The following is a 20,583-nucleotide window of genomic DNA, read 5'->3' as shown; positions in this document are numbered from 1 at the left end:
CAGGTCGTACCCCCAGAAAACAATAAATTATTGTGTAAGAAAAGTAGAGCATTTTGGTATACAATTTTAAAAGTAGGGTATTTTGGTTACAAAAAATTAAAAAAGAGGATATTACACTAAAAAATCCACAAAGAGACAAACTGACATTAGTTACGTGTGAAAAGAAAAAATATACTTTGTACAAATCTGATTTTGTTTCCCAGTCATCCTTATGCATCAAGATAAAGAACATTTAATGATGAGAACAATCATATATGAGGACAATTAGAAAAGGATGTTCTACAACACAAGTACACATTGACAGCTTATCGCAAGCTCATTCATCTCACTTTACAATCAATACAAATTGTCACAAGAACAAGAGAATGATCATACACATCTACCATCTTCATACAAATGAGGATGTCTTCAAAGAGAAGAGAATGGTCATTAACATCCTCAAAGAAGATGACGTATACCCAAAATTGATGAGATCATTTATCAAAATTGTAAATGACGTTTGTGCAACTTACTCCAACACCTTGGCACATGTGCCCAACAATCATAAATGTCTTTTACATAAAAAAGAAGCTTTCGCAAGTCTATAAATAAAAGGTTCTTCAAACTTCAATCTACAAGAGACTACAATCAATCATATTCTACTTTTTTTAGTGCAAAGCTATCAAAGTTCTTTTCAATTATCAAGAAACACACCACTGTTCTTTTTCATAGATTTTAGTATTGAACATTTGAGTGCATTCTTATTTCAACCCATATTAACAGTGTTGTAAATAATCCAAATAATCATCATTATCGTTTTGTTGTCAATATCATTAAATTTGTCTAGTCAAGAGAAAATGGAAGTGATTTGTGTAAGCTTGTTGGTACTAAGAAAATACAAATGTATAGTCAAGTGTGACTAAATGAAGAAGATTGAGTTGAGAGGTTGTTCAACTTATTAGTGAAAAATTCTAAAAATTGTGAGAACTGAGTTAGACAGCGTTGAGTGAACCATAATATTTCTAGTGTGATTTTTTATCCTTATCTCTTTAATATCTTATTATTCCACTAAAGCACACTACTATCACTTCGAGATTAATTTTTTTCTCAAACTTCTTAACCACGAATAAATTCATTACATTAATATGAAATTTCTAAGTTTTATCTTGAGAATTTTGTTTATAAATACAAATTCAAAAAAAAGGCCCCAATTCAACCTTTTTCTCATATAATTTATATTCACTTCATGTACTCTCTATGGTCGAATGATTTTTGCTTATTTAGAAAAAGAAAATGCTACATCGCTGCTCATAAAGTTATATATAGGCCTCCTCAAATTCATTCAATTGACCCCTTTTTCCACCAAATTGATTCACCAATTCATGATCCAACCAACCCCTTTTTGCGAGCATAGGCAACTATGATGAGAAACAAAAAAAATGTAAAAACTCCTGTGAAAATAACCACCTACAAATAAATAAATAAATAAAAAACATTAATATTATATTTATTTTAAAAATCTCATTTAAAAATTAAATAAAATATTGTTTGTTTGTTCGTAAAACCTAACTCAACTTATTATAAGTTTGAACTCATAATTTTATAATTGTATGGACAAAAAAAAACATTGTTTATTTAATCGTGATTATTACCCATTTAAACATGTAATCATGGTCTTTTGTCCAAGAGAAGGGAAGGTTCATGCCAAGAATTCCAGTCACCACTGCATAGACGGCTAGAGAAAGTTCTCCGGCGTTAAGAAGTAGCTCTAACTGCATTGTGTTTTAAATAATACAGAGTCAAATATTCAAGAACTTAGTAACGTACAAAATAATATGCATTATTATCACCTGAATCAACTGATTTCGATGGTTGTCAATCTGCAAAATGTAAACATTTTATTTTATTGACATGTCTATTCACAAAATGCTAATTGATATTACTGAAAAATATTGCTAAGTTACTTACATGAATATTAATGTAATCTTCTGTATCATCGATATAACCTCGTAGCTGTAATTGGAAAGTAATAAGAAATATGTGACAAATTGCATTATAAACTTGATATATTTATTCATATCAATAAAGTCACAATTTGACATGGTATTTATTTAGCATTAAAATGAAAGACAGAGAATATGTAAGTAAAAAAAAAAAAAACACAGAATAAATATGAAATTAAGCTCCAAATCATGTTGGAAGCTTTTATATTGCAGTAAATTTCGAAAAGACGAGGTTGGTGCAATCGTAATTGTAATTGTAATGTTAATTTGTAGTGTTCAAAATTTGCAATATGGCATCTCTGTTGCGGTTGGGAACTACAATTTAAAATTATCTCTAAATATGTGTATACGTTAGAATATGATACATATCGAGAAAAATTAAAATCCAACATAGATAAGAGATAAAATTCTATAATAGTTTATAAAAAATGACATTTCCACTTTACAATTCGAATTATATAAATGAGTTAAGCTCAATATAAAATCTAAGATATATTAAAGCATACTCAATAGTCACCCACCATTTATACCTAAAAACACATGTGACACTTACCGTAGTCAATCTATTCAAAGTGTCATCAATTTGCATGAAATAAGCCTACAAAATGAAAAAAATCAATTAGAAAAAACTTTTCACAATAAATGAAAATGCAAGACATTTTTACATGTTAAAAAAAGGTTAATTATAATTATAATTATTTTATTTTTACTGATTCACGAAATTGAACTCCTATTTTAAAAATTGACAGTTTTGGTCTTCATTCTGACGTGAGATATTTTAAATAACGTGACATATGATATAATAATATAAAATGATTAACACCTATGAAATTAGAATAAAACACAGTAAAAATTTAGCTTTCAACTTTGAAATGTTTTCATATTTTTAACATAATTTATGACATATAAATAATTAATGCATCTAGATAGTTTTATATCATAGAATTAATTGTATGTCACGTTATTAAAAATATGTCAATTCCATAATTTTTAGTTCAAAAATCTAAAAGACAGACCAAAACTGTTGACTTTTAAAATAAAAGGATAATTTTCGTAAATTAATAATAATAGACGAATTAAAACTACAATTAAACTATAAAAAAATTAAAGTATGTTGTAACCTCTAGTAACATTTCAAGCTCATCCACATTATTTTCATCATCTCTATGAAATGTTGCCACACTTTTCGATTTTATGGTAGGAGAGGAAGCAAACCAATTTCCAGCAACTGATTCACTTATTGGTGATGATGATGCATCTACCAACTTTCTTGATAAGTATAAGTCAGCCATGTCTTCATCATCATCCATTAAATGTTCAATTTCTTCTTTTACCTGGATTAGATAACAATAATTTGTTGTTGGAATATTTTAATTAATTATTATATATATATATATATATATATATATATATAATAGTTGTGACATGTTACACAAAATATAGAATAGATGCCCAATTGACACCTTGAGTGAAAAATAAATAGAGTGATTTGATAGATATCATAGGTTGATAAACACCCAAATACCCAATTGAGTTATGCGATGTATTTTGTATGCCAAAACAAAACTAGTATGGAAATTTAAGTGATTAAGTTCGAATTCAATTGATATAATGTCGTTATTGTTATATTATACATCATGTTCTTGATTCGAACTTGAAATCTTGTAGTTGTGTGTGTAAATTTTTATGATGACAAAAGAAAAATCATGGTGCATTTGAAAAAAAATCACCATCCACAATGAGACAATATAGCTATTTTCTAGTAATATTGGATAGCAAAAATAAGACTAAATTACAATTTTATTCTCTTAATTTCTTTTTAAAATTTACTGTCTCTAAGGTTTTTTTTTTTCTTTTCATTTTAGTTTAAGTTGCGATAAATATTGTGGTCACTTATATTTTTTATTTTATTTTAACCTCTTAAGTTACTAACATTAAATATTTTAATCTCTAAAATTATAAATGTTAAATAGTTTTAAGTTATTAACATTATATAAATACATTAACCACTTATGGACAAGACCAAAATATATGATGTTTGTAGCTTAAATGATTAAAGTGCTTAGTGTTTATAATTTTCTTTTTATCTTAAAAGATATAGTAAATTTTATCATAATTAACTCAAATAGTTGCGTGTTTTTAGGTTTGAACTTGAGACAATAATATCGACATTTATCAGTTGAGCAAAGACTTAAAGACCTTAGATTTATAATTTAAGGAACTATACTATTGATCAAAAAAACTGATGTGATTAAAATTAAAATGTTTAACGTTAATAACTTAAGGATTAAAAGAATGAAAAAAATTTAAGGCATCAAAGGAAATTTAAACACATAACTTAAAAAATCAAAATAAAAATAGACTGATAACTCAGAAATAAAAACTGCTGGTTGTTGTTGGTTTTTCACTTTTTATTGTTGTTGTTTCTGTTTTAATTTTATTAGAGTTCTGTTTCAATTTGCATATTCACTAAATACAAATATATATAGTTTGAATAAACACATCTAAGACATACCTTTTGAACCCTAGCAGTTAGTCTTGTCATTGCACTCTTCAATTTACGAACTTTGTCCAAATTTCGACTACTAACCTTAAAAATGAATAATTCAAAAATATCAAAGTATCAACACAAAAATGTAAGCACTTGAATTCATAATAAAAATAGTTCAGATAATGTAAAAAAAGAATCCATGATAATTTGTGAAGAACAAACTAATTACAATTTAATCATATACAATTAGTTTAATAGCATTCTCTCTATTATTATTGAAACTAATTATATAAAAATAAATATTCATATGAAAATTATACTTATTCAATAGCACTGAATTAAACTTTTTTGTATTTTCATATTAAAAACAAAAACAAGAGAAAAAAGAAAAGAATAAAAGAATGAAGGCATGTGTACCTTTTTGGTAAGTTCATCTAATGTAGGATAAGTATCTATTTCCAGTTCTCCAACTCGTGCATCAAGGAAACTACAAATTGCTTCCAGAAATATCTCTAGTGCTCGAAATTCGAAAGGTGACTCTGCATTTCATATTTAGTTCACATTGAGGTCAAAATATAAATAAATAAATAAATAAAACAAAAAATTGGTTTTTGTTGAGACTAGTTGGTGCTAGCAAACAGGTTATTTTGGTAAATAAAATGAAGTTGTGTTTAAGTTGACTGATGTCGGGCATGGATGGGGTCCATAGACTTTTAATTTTAATGATCGTTGGATATGTTGTGTGAAGAGTGTATGGCTTTGTCGGTAACGGAGTTTGAATAAATATTTTAAAAGTATATCAAATTTTTAAAATTTTAATTAATAAATTAAATTAAATATTTTATTATATATTAGAATTTTAAGTTGTAAAGTTACGAAACAAGCACATAAATTATTCTGTAAACACAATTGCAAAAAATGATTAATTGGAGTAGAAGGTTGCAAAAAAATTAACATGCTTATTTTAAAAATTTAAATTTTCTTTTTCAAACACTAATTTTTTTTATACTATTAAAACAATTACTTAAACACTTTTTAAACTACAATAGAAAAAATAATATATAAATAATTTAATTTTTTTTTAAATACAACATATATTTAAGAAAACACTACTAATATAGTTGAATGATTTTATTTAGACATCAATGATTGATTTTAAATAAAATAAAATCATATTCAAAACAGAAATTGAATTTATTTGGTTCGATTCAGATTGAACTTGAACAACTAAAAAATTAATTTAATTAATTTTGATTGTTTTTTTTTAATTTATCGGATCATTGATTTGACTTTTATATCTCTAGAAAAAACTAAAAACACGTACAATTAAAATAAAAATTAAAAGATATAGTATATTTTTTCATTAGTATTTTTTGTAATTATTTTACAGCTTATTTTTATTTAAAAAACAATTGTTGGGACCGGCTTATGTTTCTGCCGAGCTCCGCCTGTGCCTTTTGTGACTAATGTTTGAATTTCTTTCTTGTGACTATTATGAAGGCTTTTGTTATCAACAAAATAACAAGCTACTAAAGGAAAATCTAAAAGGGTGGAACAATGAGGTATTTGAGTGGGTCGACTTGAGGATAAATAATATTATGTAGTCTCTTAATGATTGATTTCTTTGTGGACATAGGCCTAAGGAAAAGGGATGCATGTCTACCTTTTTTTTAATTTTATTTTTAATAACAATTGAGAGTTTATCTTGTTTAACTCAAGTGGTTGTTCAACAAGGTGCTTTTAAGCAATATAAGATTAATGATAATTTATGCATCAATAGTCTTTAATATGCAAATGATAAAGTTTTTTGTGAGTGAAAGGATTGTTGGAGAATTTATGGAGCATAAAAATCTTTTGGAGAAACTTTGAACTTGTGCCAGCCTTAAGGTAAATTTCTTCAAAAGTAAGTTGTATAGAATTAACATGGAGAATACCTTTCCTTAGGTAACTTCAACCTTTTTTTATCTTACTGCTAGGACTAAGCCACTATGCAAATTCTCGCCTTTTCAATGTGGCTATTAGTGATCTATAATATGTAGAAAAAGTCACTATTAATAATAATATCAATTAAGAAGATAAAACTATAAAGTGTGGACACTGTTAATTTTAACGTGAAAAAACAGAAGAGTAAAAATCATGAGTCGTTCAAATTAAAGAAATAATTAAATTATATTAAATAATGAGTACAACAAAAAATTCTCTTATTAACACTAAAGAATAACTAATATTATCTCAAAATAGTAATCAAATAATAGCAAATAACATTCACAAAAGTGGATATCACATACTAATTCACCAAAGAAAAAAAAAATTAATAAAAATTATTAAAATATTAAACTTAGAGCAAAACATGGGTGATTAAGATTTTTGTTGTTGGCCATCTACATTTTCTTTGGTTCAAGCTATGGAGAAAGGTAAGAAGACTAGAAAGGTAAAACTTCCAATTTGGCTTGCCATTGTTTGGAATGTTTGGACTTAATTGGAGAAACATAATCATCTTTCTAATATTTCATAACCATTTAATGTATTGTTGCAATTTAAAAGACAACCATTTTATAAGATCTTTAAGATTCAAGGTTTATCTCTACGAATTAATTGTATTTCTGTGCAACTAATTAGGAATTACTCAGCAAATATGATTTTTATTTTTTTTTACGAGTATATGGTAGTTTTTTCCGAAAACAAGTTGATTTATTTGATTTAAAATTTAGATCAAATATATTTACTTTTGTAAATTTATTTTTTCTTATATTTAATAAATGTAGTTAAATAAAAGTTGATTTATTTGATTCAAAATTTAAATTAAATATATTAATTTTTGTGAACTTATTTTCTATTATATTTAATAATTGTAGTTAACAAAAATTAATTTATTTGATATAAAATTTAAAATAAATATATTTATTTTTATAAACTTATTTTCTCTTATTTTTAATATTAAAGAGAATATTGATGAACGAAAATTGAATATAGCTTAAATTAAGAGGATCATGTAATTCAGAATATATTAAAAAAAGTGTAATTAGGCATAATAATAATCAAGCATACCATCTTCTTCATCTACTTGAACATCAAGTGGACCATTGTCTTGAACATCTCTTTCATTTGTTCCAGTGGTAAACAATTTCCTTTGTAGTTCCTTAACAATAGGGGCCACATCTTTACTTGTTGGGTCTTGCAAGAACACCTGAACAAAAAATTTAGGTACAAATATATAATCGTACAATGAAGATTTAACTTAAACTCTAAAAATATACAATTGAGTCAAAATAAAAATTCTGAAAATATTACATTGTCTCTCTTAATCTTATTTAAAAAATAATATTCTAATAAAAATTTACTAACCTCTTTAGCGGTGATGATTGCCTTGATATGCTGAAAACAAAAGATTAATTTATAAAACATATGACTTTTTTGAAGGATTTATCAAACATATAATAAATAATAATAATAATAATAATAATAATAATAATAATAATAATGATAAAAATAAAAATAATAATAATAATAACAGTTATTATTATTATTATTAATATTATTATTATTATTCTTTCTCCATTCAACAATAATAGATATATATGACGAATTTATATAAATTAAAAAAAAATGTATAATTTTTTGCAGGCAAGAAAATAAGACCACTAAAGCAACTATTTAAGGTCTGTATAAAAAACAAAAATTTTACTTTATTAAAAGGCCTCAAAAAAAAATTACTTGATAAAAAGGTATTACATGATAATATTTTTAAAATTAAAGCATATAAATCTTTTTTAAATTTAATATTGTCTCAACGGTATTAAAATCAATTGAAAACAAAAATATTTTATGACATCAATTATATAATAGAGTGTTAATTTTAAAATTTAGAGAATTCGTTTTAAGTCTCATTTTAAAATTCGTTTTAGGCCTTAACACGTGTTAGATCACCCCTAATAATTTATACCAAAAAAAATGTATAAGTTTTTAGATTTATGTATCACAACTCCTAATTTATGTATCATCTATGTATCAAAACTTTTAATTTATGAATCAATTTATGTATTATCTATGTATCAAAACTCTTAGTTTAAACAATTTTAACAGATATTAAAGTGATGTATACATAGACAAATTAAAGAAAATTATTGATTAAAAAATTTACGGTATCGAAACACATTCCGGGTTTGATTGGACGGTAAAAATTGTGATTTAATAGCTTGATTATAAAATAAAAATAAAAACTAATGTGAAAAAGCTAAGTGGATCTCACCTCCAAGTTAAGAACAATAACCTCCTCTCTACTTAGAATGGTAGAAGGGTAAGCAAGAAGAGGATCAACAATCCTAAGATCACGAGCATCAATACGAACTAAACGCATGATTTCATATTTGTCGATGTCGAGTATTGAACTATGGCCATTACCATCCAACTTAATCCAATTATTTGTTGGTGAAAAGCTTGTCTTCCTCAATATTGACTTCAATGTCCCTTCTGCCATTGAAATGAAAAGCTTCACATTTATTTTCAAACTTTTTGTTTTTCTAGTTTAATAGAACATGTTATATATATATAATAAAAATTTCTATAAAATATTCTCTCTCCCACTATTTTTTTTAACGCTCTCTGTTATTTATTAAAATTTAATGTGAATTTTAGTAAACTATAAAGAGTGTTAGAAAGAGTTTATTTAATAGAGTGTTCGTGGCAGTACTCTTTAATATAAAATTCCGAAATCGATTACATACAAATATATATAAGGTAATGCTATAGATAATTACAAAAAAATTGAATATTTGATTATTTCTATATAATTTAAAATATTGGTAACATTTAAAGAAAATAATTTACGGGTGATTTGCAAATATTTTATTATATATATTCAATGTTAAATTAAGTTATTTAGACATTAATTAAATAACTTTTTAAAATAAAAATACTCTTTGAACAGTTAACTAATTTAAAGATAAATACATTAGATCAGATAAATATTTTTTAATCCGTAAATAATTTGTAAAGTTTGATTTTCTAGTCTTTACTTTTTATTCAGACATTCATTTTAATATTTATATAAAATTCATGTATAGAGATGTTCACATGCTTTGAGTTCACCATACTTTGAACTCCATTAAAATAGTACTACTCTCATAACAAAAATAAAATTGACACATCTATATTTTAGTTAAATATAATTAAAAATCGACCACTTTTTGTACAACAAAATTTGATTACTTTTATCTTTTTAATAATATAATATATTAAAAATGACCTTCATTAACGCAATTAAATAAGATGGAGGGTCATTTAGGTAATAAAATTAAATTTTTTAATGAAATTACCAAATGCAAATGTGAATAATAATTATCTTAATAATAAAATTTGAATTGGTAGAGATACTTGGAATCAATGCTTTTCGAAAATATTCAATGCATTATAAATTAGTAATTTTTAAAAGTTATTAGTTGTTGAGAAAAAGTTTTTAAAATTTATTAAAATTTAATTTATGTATACAATCAATATACAGATTTTTTATATGCAGTTAATTAATAATATTCGTCAGATTATAAAATTTATTTAAGTTTAAACATAATTACTTATAAAATAATACATTTAAATTATTATAACTTGTTAACAACCTAAAAAATTTATCAAGGAAAGTCGATCAAAAGTATACCATTTTACTATAAGTTTTAAAAAAAATTATTTGTTTACTATTTGTTTCATATTTTAAAAAATAAATTTAATTTATATATATTTTTAGTGTAGAAATTTATTATATTGTCAATCAATCAATAACCGTTAGATTAATAGAAACATTTGACTTTTATTAAAGTTATCTCTATATTTTTTCTCATAAATAATTGTGATGTGATGATAATGTAAATTTTTTTTTACACTGATATAGTATAATAATTAAATTCTTAAGAAATTCATACACAAAACAAATGAAAACAAATATCTTCTCAAAATTATTTGCATATAAACCAAGATTGAATAAAAAGTGGAGTTTTATAATTAAAAGTGAGGATAGGAAACAAAATATATATATTTTTTCAAATGAGAGAGGCCCTACACTTTTTAATAATATTTTTTCTAATTTAATTTCTTTACTGATGCTTTTCAATTAAAGAAAGAAATATAAAGTCTTTGAGCAAAAAAAAAAAAATATTGAATTTACTAATCAATTTTAAATTTTCTTTTCTATATTTAAGAACTTATAATATTTTTCTTATAACATATAATTATTTATTTCTTTTTTTAACTTTATTATAAAATTTTGAGTACTTATTTCCAAAAGTTTTTATATATTTTTTAACATGCATTCTAATTTATTTTAATTTCCTTGTTTATTTTCCATATAATATTTCTAGTAATTTGGTGTTCAAAAGAAACAAATTAATTTTTTTTTCTTATTATTATTATAAAATCACAACTTCTAAAAATTACATGAATTTATTACAAAGATGGGATAATTATTTTGTTTTAATTCTTTTAGTTTGAATAGGATTAATGGCATACATATTTACAAACATAAATGACAAATTTGAAATAAATAAATAAAAAGATAAAAGACTTACTTATTATAAAAATAAAATAAAATAAAAAATTAATATATTATTTTTGTGAAATTTTAAGGACTACATAATTTATTTGACCTAAATAATACTCCTTCTAATACATCAACTTTTAATATCAGAAATATTAAATTTTAATTTTTTTTTTTTATCTTACATTTCAAGGTAATACTACTATCTAATATGCAATTCGCTAACTCATTTCTTAAAGAAGCATATATTATAATGAATTGGCTTTAGTGAGGATGTACTCTAAAGGTAATAAAAAATTAAAAAAAAATTAAAATCATCTTATCTATATAGGGGAACTTCTTTTCCTATTTGTGAGGATTGAGGCCACTTCAAAATTATTAATAACTAAGAATTTTTTTTTTTTTAAAAATGGTAAATAATATAAATTATCACAAGGTATTATGCTGTTAGTGCTTATTAACTTGGTGTTGAGTATATTTCAAAACTGTTGTTCTTTTTATTTTTAATTTTTTTATAAAGCACTGACAAAGGTATTGAATGAAATTTCAAAAATGTGTTGTTCAAAGGGCTAAAGGCAACATTGATGAATAGAAATATCAAAGCCTTAAATTTTTAGTTTAAGTCAATTTCAAACATGTAATTTTATACTCTAAACAACTTGATCTACATACATTCCTTAAGAGGAAAAATGATAGCAATCTTTGACTTCCAAATAGACCGCACAATAGAAAACTGAATCAAGAAGATTTGTTGTTTTATCACTCTACCAAATTTATATAGTTCTATAAATTGTTTAAATGCTAGACTATAGTATTGGACAAGACACACGAAACTCCTAACCATTGAAATATCGCAATCCATATTTTTTAGAAAATTGAACACTTAAATAATATATGTGTCACTAATCCATCCTCAACACAACACCCTCTTCTTGTATCGAAAGAATCACTCCAAAACAAAAAAAAAAAAAAAAAAAAAAAAAAAAAGTTATTTAAAGATATACTAAATAGTGTAGGAAGTTTATGACAAAGTACGTCGTCGTTAAAACACGGACCTCTCCAAAACAACATTTCCTTCCATTCTCCTAAAGCCTTACATAATCTATATAATAACCACTCTTTTAGATGGTGTTAGGCTATATGGTTTCAGGTAATCTAGAAGGACTAGAAGGAAGTGAATAGATTATTGAGTACATAAACAGAATGCGCGGTTTTAGATTTCAATACGCTATTAGATTTAATCGAGTGCAAATCACTGCATTGATTTGCACACTAGTGTATTTTAACCTTGTTAAATCGTCGATATTAGATCGGTTGTTATAGTAACAAGCAAAACGGTGACAAATTTGTTATTATGACAAACTTTGTTAGATTGTTCTAATTGAACTGTTCTATTATATACATTAAAAAAAAACTGGACAAAAAAAAAAGTAGTGGCAAATTTGATATTATAGTAAACTTTATTAGATTTGTTTTAATTGAACTAATCTAACGTACATATTTTTTATTATTACAAATTTTATTAGAATTGTTATATTAGACCTTCTAACAAATAATTTTAAAAAAAAATCCCTAAATTAAAAAAAAAAAAAAAAAAAAATAGAAATCACGCGTGAATGCAAACTCATTTTTTCATCCTTAATCCTTGGTCCTTATGCAAACCTAGAATTAGTTCTACATTACTTAGTTCTCGAGAGTAACCTCCTCATCTCTAAAAAGAACACAAAACACACTCAATCAACAAGTGCATGGGTCACGTCTTCCTTATGCAAACCCAGAATTAATTAGTTTACATTCTTCATCGTTCATCCATACGGTAATATATATATTTACAATCGTATCAATCCATTATTTCATCATTCATCCTTCATCCGGTCACGAACCAAACAATCACAAACCCATGTCTAACCCCTTCAAAGCTTCAACATTTTCATCCTTCAACCTTTAACCTTCATCCTTTAGTGAAAACACGAATCGAACGAACTTTCAGCATTCAGCGGAAATCAGACGAACTTCTTTCAGCCTTCATCATCGGCGACGAGTTGGTCTATCGCAATATTTTTCTACTTCAGCACTGACGACGAGTTTTGTTTGTCTTCCTCTTCCATCTATCAAGGAGCTTTTCTGTCGAGAAGCATCGTTTTCTTTCAACGTCGAGAAATGTTTGTTGTTTTCTTCGATAATTTTCTAATAATTCTTGTTTCTTACTTAACAATCTAAAATTATTTCATTGTTAATTGTTAATTATTAATTGTTTTTATTACTAATCTTTAATTGAATTTTATTTCAGTAACATTTAAAATAATTTGAATGTAGTAATAGTTACCCTAACTTTCAACCGTCCTTTAAAATTGCATGTTATGTGATTGTGAGATTGTCTCTGTTAATAAAACTTCAAAGAAATTGTGTGTGTTTTTGATTGGTTTCATTTCCCAGGTATTTTCTATTTTAACCCATTTTCTTTTTGATTGATTTCATTTTGACTCAAGTGCTTTGCTTCAGACTTGATTTATGATTGGGCATTTTAGCTTAGTTTGATCTATGTAGCCGATTCCACCTAGTGAGAAAAACCTTTTATTGTTGTTTTATTACTTTAATATTGAGAAAGATTTTCTTAACTATTACAGAAGCATAGTATACAATCATAGAATACACATATCTTTGTATTACTTTCTCACTGGTAGCATTATTCAAATCAAACTTATGCTGGTTCAGAAAACATTTCTATGTTACCTTAATGCTTAGTTGCTTACGAAACACATTATGAGTTTACTATTGAGTCCACTACAATAACTTGTTATTGGGTATCTTGAGTGTCGCCATTGTGTTGCACTATTGCATTGGCTGACACACCGCACCGAGTTCAACCACTTTGATTTATGTTAATAATACTAATTTCTGTTCATTTTGAATGAGATTGAAGGACAGTGAAAAACATAAAAGCAAGGTTCATATGTGAAAGGGTCATGTAGTGGTATGGATAATGACACTTTATATTAAATGTTCTAATTTTTTAAATGGACATGCCCCTTAAACCATAGTTCATTGTCTGGTTAGTGGTCCACTAAAATCTAGAGCATGGAAAAAACAAACTGAAAAATAGACACTGTCATGAAGGACAGTTGGAAAATTTGTATACCTAATTACAATTGCTATCTGCCATAACATCTGATATAGCCTCAGGTGCATCATATAAGATTAATGGTGATTACTGGCAGGGACAGAACAAGAAAAAAATGTTAAGGGTGGCAAAAATTTAATACAGTATAAGAAAAATAAAAAGAACTGATATAGCCTCATTGATAAATGATTCACAAATCTTTTCAATAACAATTCAAATTCCTTGGAAGTTAGCAAAGGTCTGGATCAATACAAAAAGTGATGGTTCAAATTCCTTGGAAGTTAGCAAAGGTTTGGATTAAATTCCTTGTGTGATATTCTAGTCAATATGGGACTTTACCATAATAAATTATGAGTTGTTATAACAAGGATTCCCCCACAACATAAATCTAGTTTAAAAACTCTCACAGTAACATTTAAGCACAAAGCATACCACTCCTCATGCAGCCATCTCAATTCATTCCACAAAAGTCCTCACAACTATCGAATATCTATCCTATGCAAAAAAAAAAAAAAAAAAAAAAAATTATTTATAGTTGATGTAAATATTTCTCACATGATCAAGAAAAGCAATAGAAGAATTAAATTTCTTAACCAAATCTTCTTTTTCATGCAACCCATAAAACCAATGGGTTCAACTTTTATCAAAATCTTCATGTAAAACTGTCGTATGATTTACCAACATAAAATCTGCTGCAATGTTATAGAGACCTTTGTAATTTTATTATTAATTTGGTCTGTGACGTATCTAGAAATCTATCAAACAGAGTGTCGAAAAATATTAATAATAAATTAAACATATAAAAAATATTAGAACAACTATTTTTTGCATATAGAAAAACAAAATAGTTATATAATATATAAGTAATACTACTTTCAATCCTAAATATAAAAGAAAGTTGAATACATAAAAGTTATATTTAGAACTGAAAGGAATATGTATACACTACGCGAAAAAACCTATTTTACAGCGCTTTTTTTAAGTCATTTACAACACTTTTTCAAAAAAATAAGCGTTGTAGCATCCAGCGCTGTAAAAAGATACGACAACGCTTTTTAAAATAAAAAGCGCTATAAAATAGGTAGATATATGTGCGCTTGTTATACTCGTTTTACAACGCTTTTTGGAAAAAGCGTTGTAAAAGGTGCATTCAATAGATACATTATTATGCACCTATTATAGCCCTTATTTGAAAAAATGTTGTAAAAGGTACATTCAATAAATGCATTATTATGCACCGATTACAACACTTTTTTGAAAAAGCGTTGTAAAAGGTGTATTCAATAGGTGCATTATTATGCACCTATCACAGCGTTGTCTTTTAATTTTTTTTCCAAAATCATTTTCATCCAGAATCAGTTCACAATCAGTACACAACAACAAAACTATATAACTTTATAATTTAACTTTATATATTTACACAATCAGTTCACAACATATACATATTCACATATTGACAACAATACAAAACTATATACATATTCATATAACTATATATTCACAACTTTTCAAATGTGTCATATTCATATACATATAACTATCAGAACTACACATAACAGAACTACCATATATTCATATAACTATCCCTTACAGCATGCCATTTCACAGCAAATTGAATAATTTTCATTTCAATCATATACTGACACCAGTCTTCTTTTATTTCAATTAGATCTCTTTCAGAGTATGTTGGACTGGAATTGTCAAAGTATTGTGCGATATAAAAATTGAACATAAATAAGTTAGAATCAAATATATACATAGTTTATATATGAAAATCAAATAATAAAAATATTGTACCGTTTCTAAGATTAAAGTTTGATTCATATCAACAATCTCCTTCATGAATCGCAATATATAGTACCCACAGTCGATGATGTTAGTTTGACGAAGGCACTATAAAATAAAACATATAAGTCAATAAATATTTGTGCATTGATAGTAGTATAAGTTCAACATGCATTTTAGTGAAAAAAAAACTAAATCGCAATATATAGTACCCACAGTCGATGATGTTAGTTTGACGAAGGCACTATAAAATAAAACATATAAGTCAATAAATATTTGTGCATTGATAGTAGTATAAGTTCAACATGCATTTTAGTGAAACAAAAAACTAATAAATACAATACCTGAAAAACAGAAGAACAATAGGGTTACAACGCAGAAATACGAACAAAGAAGAACAACACATAAATATGAACAGTTCATAGAAGAGTAGGGTTCGCAGAAACAAAGATGGTTCACAATGACAAGGAGAATGAAGAGGAAACAAGCGTATGAAGTTTACGTAATGAAGAGGAAACAGAAGCAGTTTAGGGTTTAGGGATAGTATTTGAATGAGAGTTGTAGGGATAGTAACAAAGATGGAGATGGTTCACAATGGAGATGGTTCGCAATATGGTTCGTATGGACAGTAGGGTTCTTAATGAGAAGGACAATGAAAAGGAGGAGGACTCTGAAGCGTAGTGAAGTTTACGAAATGAAGAGGAAACTGAAGTAGTTTACTGTTATATATAAAACCTTATTACCACGCTCCTTGAAAGAGCGTTGTAGCAGACCTCTTTAACTTAATTTTTAAAAGCCTACAACAGCGCTCTTTGAGAGAGCGCTGTAAAAGACTTCATAGCGCTTATTGACAAAAGTGTTGTAAAAGACCTCCTTAACTTATTTTTTAAAAGCCTATTACAACGCTCTTTGAAAGATCACTGTAAAAGACCTCCTTAACTTATTTTTTAAAAGCATATTACAACATTTTTTCAACAAGCGCTTTAAAAGACCTTTTAAAGACTTTTATAGCGCTTATTGACAAAAGCGTTGTAAAAAACCTCCTTAACTTATTTTTTAAAAGCCTATTACAGCGCTATTTGAATGAACGCTTTAAAAGACTTCCGTATTTTATTTTTTTAAAGTCTATTACAGCACTCTTTGAATGAGCGCTGTAAAAGACCTTCTTATTTTATTTTTTAAAAGTCTATTACAACGCTTTTTCAACAAGCGCTTTAAAATACCTCTTAACTTAGTATAAAACAAATAATTAGTAAAATGCCTATATATATATATATATATATATATATATATATATATATATATCAATGCTAAATTACATGATCATATCATATTGGGATGATCAGTTAAAGTTCATGAAAAATTCTCAGTACTTAAACAAAGCTTTTTCAAGTTCAATATAAGCAGAAAACCAGTTTTGGCATGTCAAACACTTAAATTACATGAACTTAGTATAAAACACTAAGATCAAGCTAAATATAAGCAGAAGATAACTATAAGCAGAAAATCAAATACAATTCAAGCTAAATATTAAAATGCTCAATTCTGGCAGATCAAACAATAAAATTGCATGAACTCAGTTCAGATTACATGACTTATATAAAACAATTAAACACATTAAGATGTCCTTCTTCTTTTCCTGGTGGGATTCACATTTGTTTGTCCATTAACGATACGAAACGATGGATTAATCTAAATTCCCTCATCATGATCATCTCTAAGATATAAGCCATCATCAATTGAATCAATTTCATGTGTTTGTGATGGTTAATAGGGTTAGGACAACGTATTAAATTTGTTTTTATTTATTTAAAGTGAATGATTTTTATTTAAAGCACAAGCCTTTTACACCGCTTGTATAAAAAGCGCTATAATAGGTCATTTAATTATATGAAAGCGCATGAATTTTACAGCGCTTTCACAAAAAGCGCTTTAAAAGCCATGTAACATAATGTGGGAGCGCTACCTTTTACAGAGCGTGTGTTTAAAGCGCTCAAAAAGCGCCATAAAAGCTATGAGAGAGCGCTTCAATTTACAGCGCTTTTACAAAAATCACTGTAAATGGGTTGTAAGTATTATGTGCAAGCGCTATGTGACCATATATGACCCTACAACAACGTTTTTTTTACAGCCCTTGTCAAAAAAACGTTGTTGTATCCTCTGTTATTTTTAAAAAATTCTACAACAGCGTTTGTATTTAATAAGCGCCGTAAAAGACGCGCTATAAAATATCATTTTTAGCGTAGTATATAATAAGTTGTTACTACTATTAAATATAATATGTAATAATGTTATAAAGACCTTTGTAATTTTATTATTAATTTGGTCTGTGACGTATCTAGAAATCTATCAAACAGAGTGTAGAAAAATATTAATAATAAATTAAACATATAAAAAAAATTAGAACAACTATTTTCTGCATATAGAAAAACAAAATAGTTATATAGTATATAAGTAATACTACTTTCAATCCTAAATATAAAAGAAAGTTGAATACATAAAAGTTATATTTAGAACTGAAAAGAATATGTATAATAATAGGTTGTTACTACTATTAAATATTATTAAATATAATATGTAATATGTGTAATTTATAGTATATATGTGTTATTTTTTCGTCAAAATATGTGTCTTATCACATGACAAATTATTATGTATGTATAAGATAGAGGGACCCAACCCATCGATATATTTAAATATCATTGTAAGTTATTGTTAATTTTTAATAGAATGGAATTTTTTCTCTTAATATGTTTGTGGATGTACAAGTAAATTGATATATTTAGTACCTAACTTCCATAATATTATGAAATAAGCTCTCAATTGTGATGGTACATTGCTAAATAATAGAATTTTATTAATTAGTCTATTGAATTTAGTTCAACAGATAATAGTTTTTTGATTAACTATATTTAAATTTAAAATTTTTCATCTTCGTGTATGAGTTTTCAAATAGTTTTTCGTAAATTTATTTACATTGAAAAAATAAAAAATTTACATTTCAAACTACGAGAATCCCAATTTACATTCAACCAATAGCAACCCAACATGTGTAGAGCATCTTGTAAGTAATTATAATTAATCTTCTACATGTACAATCAATTAATAGACGGATACAATTAGATAGATGATGTTAGATTTTGTTCACACTAATGAAACAACAAATGACCACACATACTTGTGGATATATCCATCAAGCAATAAGGTTGAACAAGACATAGTTTGTGCTGACATGTAATTTTATTTGACTAATAGGGTATTGAACAGAACATTGAACTCTTGACTCGTTGGTGAATCATCAATAGGTATAAGTATAATATCTTTAGGGTATAAGACTGTAACAATCAGTTGCAATATTAGTCTATTGTTTTTTTATCTTTGTTTTTTTTTTTTTGTCATTCTTTTACCTTCAATGATTTTGAAATTTGAAATGTATAATTGTATTACTTAACCCTTATCCCTCTGCTCATTAAGATAAACTTGCTAATCTACAAATATGAGTGTTTATCATACCTTTGAATCTATGGATACTGCAATTACTTCCCTTTATTACTAGGATTTTATTCTTTTATTACTAGGATTTTATTCATTTACTTTTCTCAATTCAGGCTGACCAACAGATACGAAAAACAATTGTTCTGACCTGACTTTATTTTTTTTATTAAAAAAGAATTATAATAATTAAAATGAAAGCTGAAAATGAGAATGATAACTTTTAATATCATATAAAATGCTCTCTTGAATGCTCTGCTATTATGTTTGGTGTTCTCATAGTTAGTTTTATTTAGATCAATTTTGTGATTCCCTCTTAGATAAAGTTGGTTGGTATAATTTTAGATGTCTTGGAATTATCTGTCACTATTAATTGATTTGCCAATTTTTGTTTTGTAATTGATATGGTGACAATCTTGACCTGTGAAGTTGCTATGTTGTGGTTTGTAATTCTTGTATGTTTGATTTGTTCCCTCAATTTGAAATCTTAATGATCTAAGCACAATACATTGTTTTGCACCTAATGTCTTTGATTTGTTCCCTTTACTTTCACAAAGTTGTTGGACTTCCTTCAGGCCAAAACATTTCCAAAAACATAGCCGACATGATTTAAAATGCTCTCTTGAATTTGTATGTCATTTTCACAAACATTAAAACAGTAATCCAAACCATGAAAATGATAACAGCTGCATTTAAAGTTCTGGTTCTGTAATGAAGTTATTAACCTCCGATGCTACCTTTTGATTCATGTTTTTGATGGCTTCTTTTATTGGATAATGTTTCTTGTTGTGCTATTTGCTAATATATTATGATGGTTTTAGGAAGTTATATAGAGGGTAGAAATTATGAGTAGATAATGTAGCGAGAATCTAGGTGACAGAAAGAGTAGGTTTTGTAGTAGACCCTGATTCCCTAGCAGTAAGTATGACAAAGTGAAAAACTCTAGCTACCAAGGGTTAAATAGTTAAAAAATATAGCCATCATTATGTATAATTATTTATATAAAGGATAGGATTTGAGTTTGAGCATTGTCACCTTGAGGATATATTATATGAGATAAGAAATCTATGTCAAATTCTTTTGACATAGATGTTAGAAAGCATTGTCAAATTAACTTTTTATGTAGAAATATGATTCTTAAAATGTGATTAAGATCATTTTACCATTGTATATTTTTTCAAAAGTAGTT

The 20,583-nt window shown here is 26.2% G+C and overlaps 1 protein-coding gene across 1 annotated transcript; it reads right to left on the bottom strand.

The window, feature by feature from the left end:
• Positions 1–1,147: 1,147 nt before the first annotated feature.
• LOC101493837 (magnesium transporter MRS2-I-like) lies at positions 1,148–8,950 on the bottom strand. Its single transcript, XM_073367420.1, has 11 exons — positions 8,723–8,950; positions 7,819–7,848; positions 7,522–7,660; positions 4,891–5,021; positions 4,498–4,572; positions 3,104–3,316; positions 2,536–2,580; positions 1,948–1,992; positions 1,830–1,859; positions 1,632–1,751; positions 1,148–1,446 (listed from the first exon to the last, which is right to left on the bottom strand). The coding sequence occupies exons 1-11, from the start codon at positions 8,948–8,950 to the stop codon at positions 1,360–1,362; spliced, it is 1,143 nt and encodes a 380-aa protein (XP_073223521.1). The 3' UTR covers positions 1,148–1,359.
• Between the last annotated feature and the right edge of the window lie 11,633 nt (positions 8,951–20,583).

This window comes from Cicer arietinum, chromosome 4, assembly GCF_000331145.2.
Source record: "Cicer arietinum cultivar CDC Frontier isolate Library 1 chromosome 4, Cicar.CDCFrontier_v2.0, whole genome shotgun sequence".
NCBI classification, from domain to species: domain Eukaryota; kingdom Viridiplantae; phylum Streptophyta; class Magnoliopsida; order Fabales; family Fabaceae; genus Cicer; species Cicer arietinum.
This window is presented reverse-complemented; position numbering and strand designations above follow the sequence as displayed.

Excerpts from the sequence above, each read along its gene's own strand:
- LOC101493837 (XM_073367420.1), bottom strand. The coding sequence starts at position 8,950 with ATGGCAGAAGGGACATTGAAGTCAATATTGAGGAAGACAAGCTTTTCA. Across the intron at positions 4,573-4,890 it reads TAGATGAACTTACCAAAAAG|GTTAGTAGTCGAAATTTGGA; the intron begins GTACACATGCCT and ends TTCATTTTTAAG. Across the intron at positions 3,317-4,497 it reads TAACTGCTAGGGTTCAAAAG|GTAAAAGAAGAAATTGAACA; the intron begins GTATGTCTTAGA and ends TATCTAATCCAG.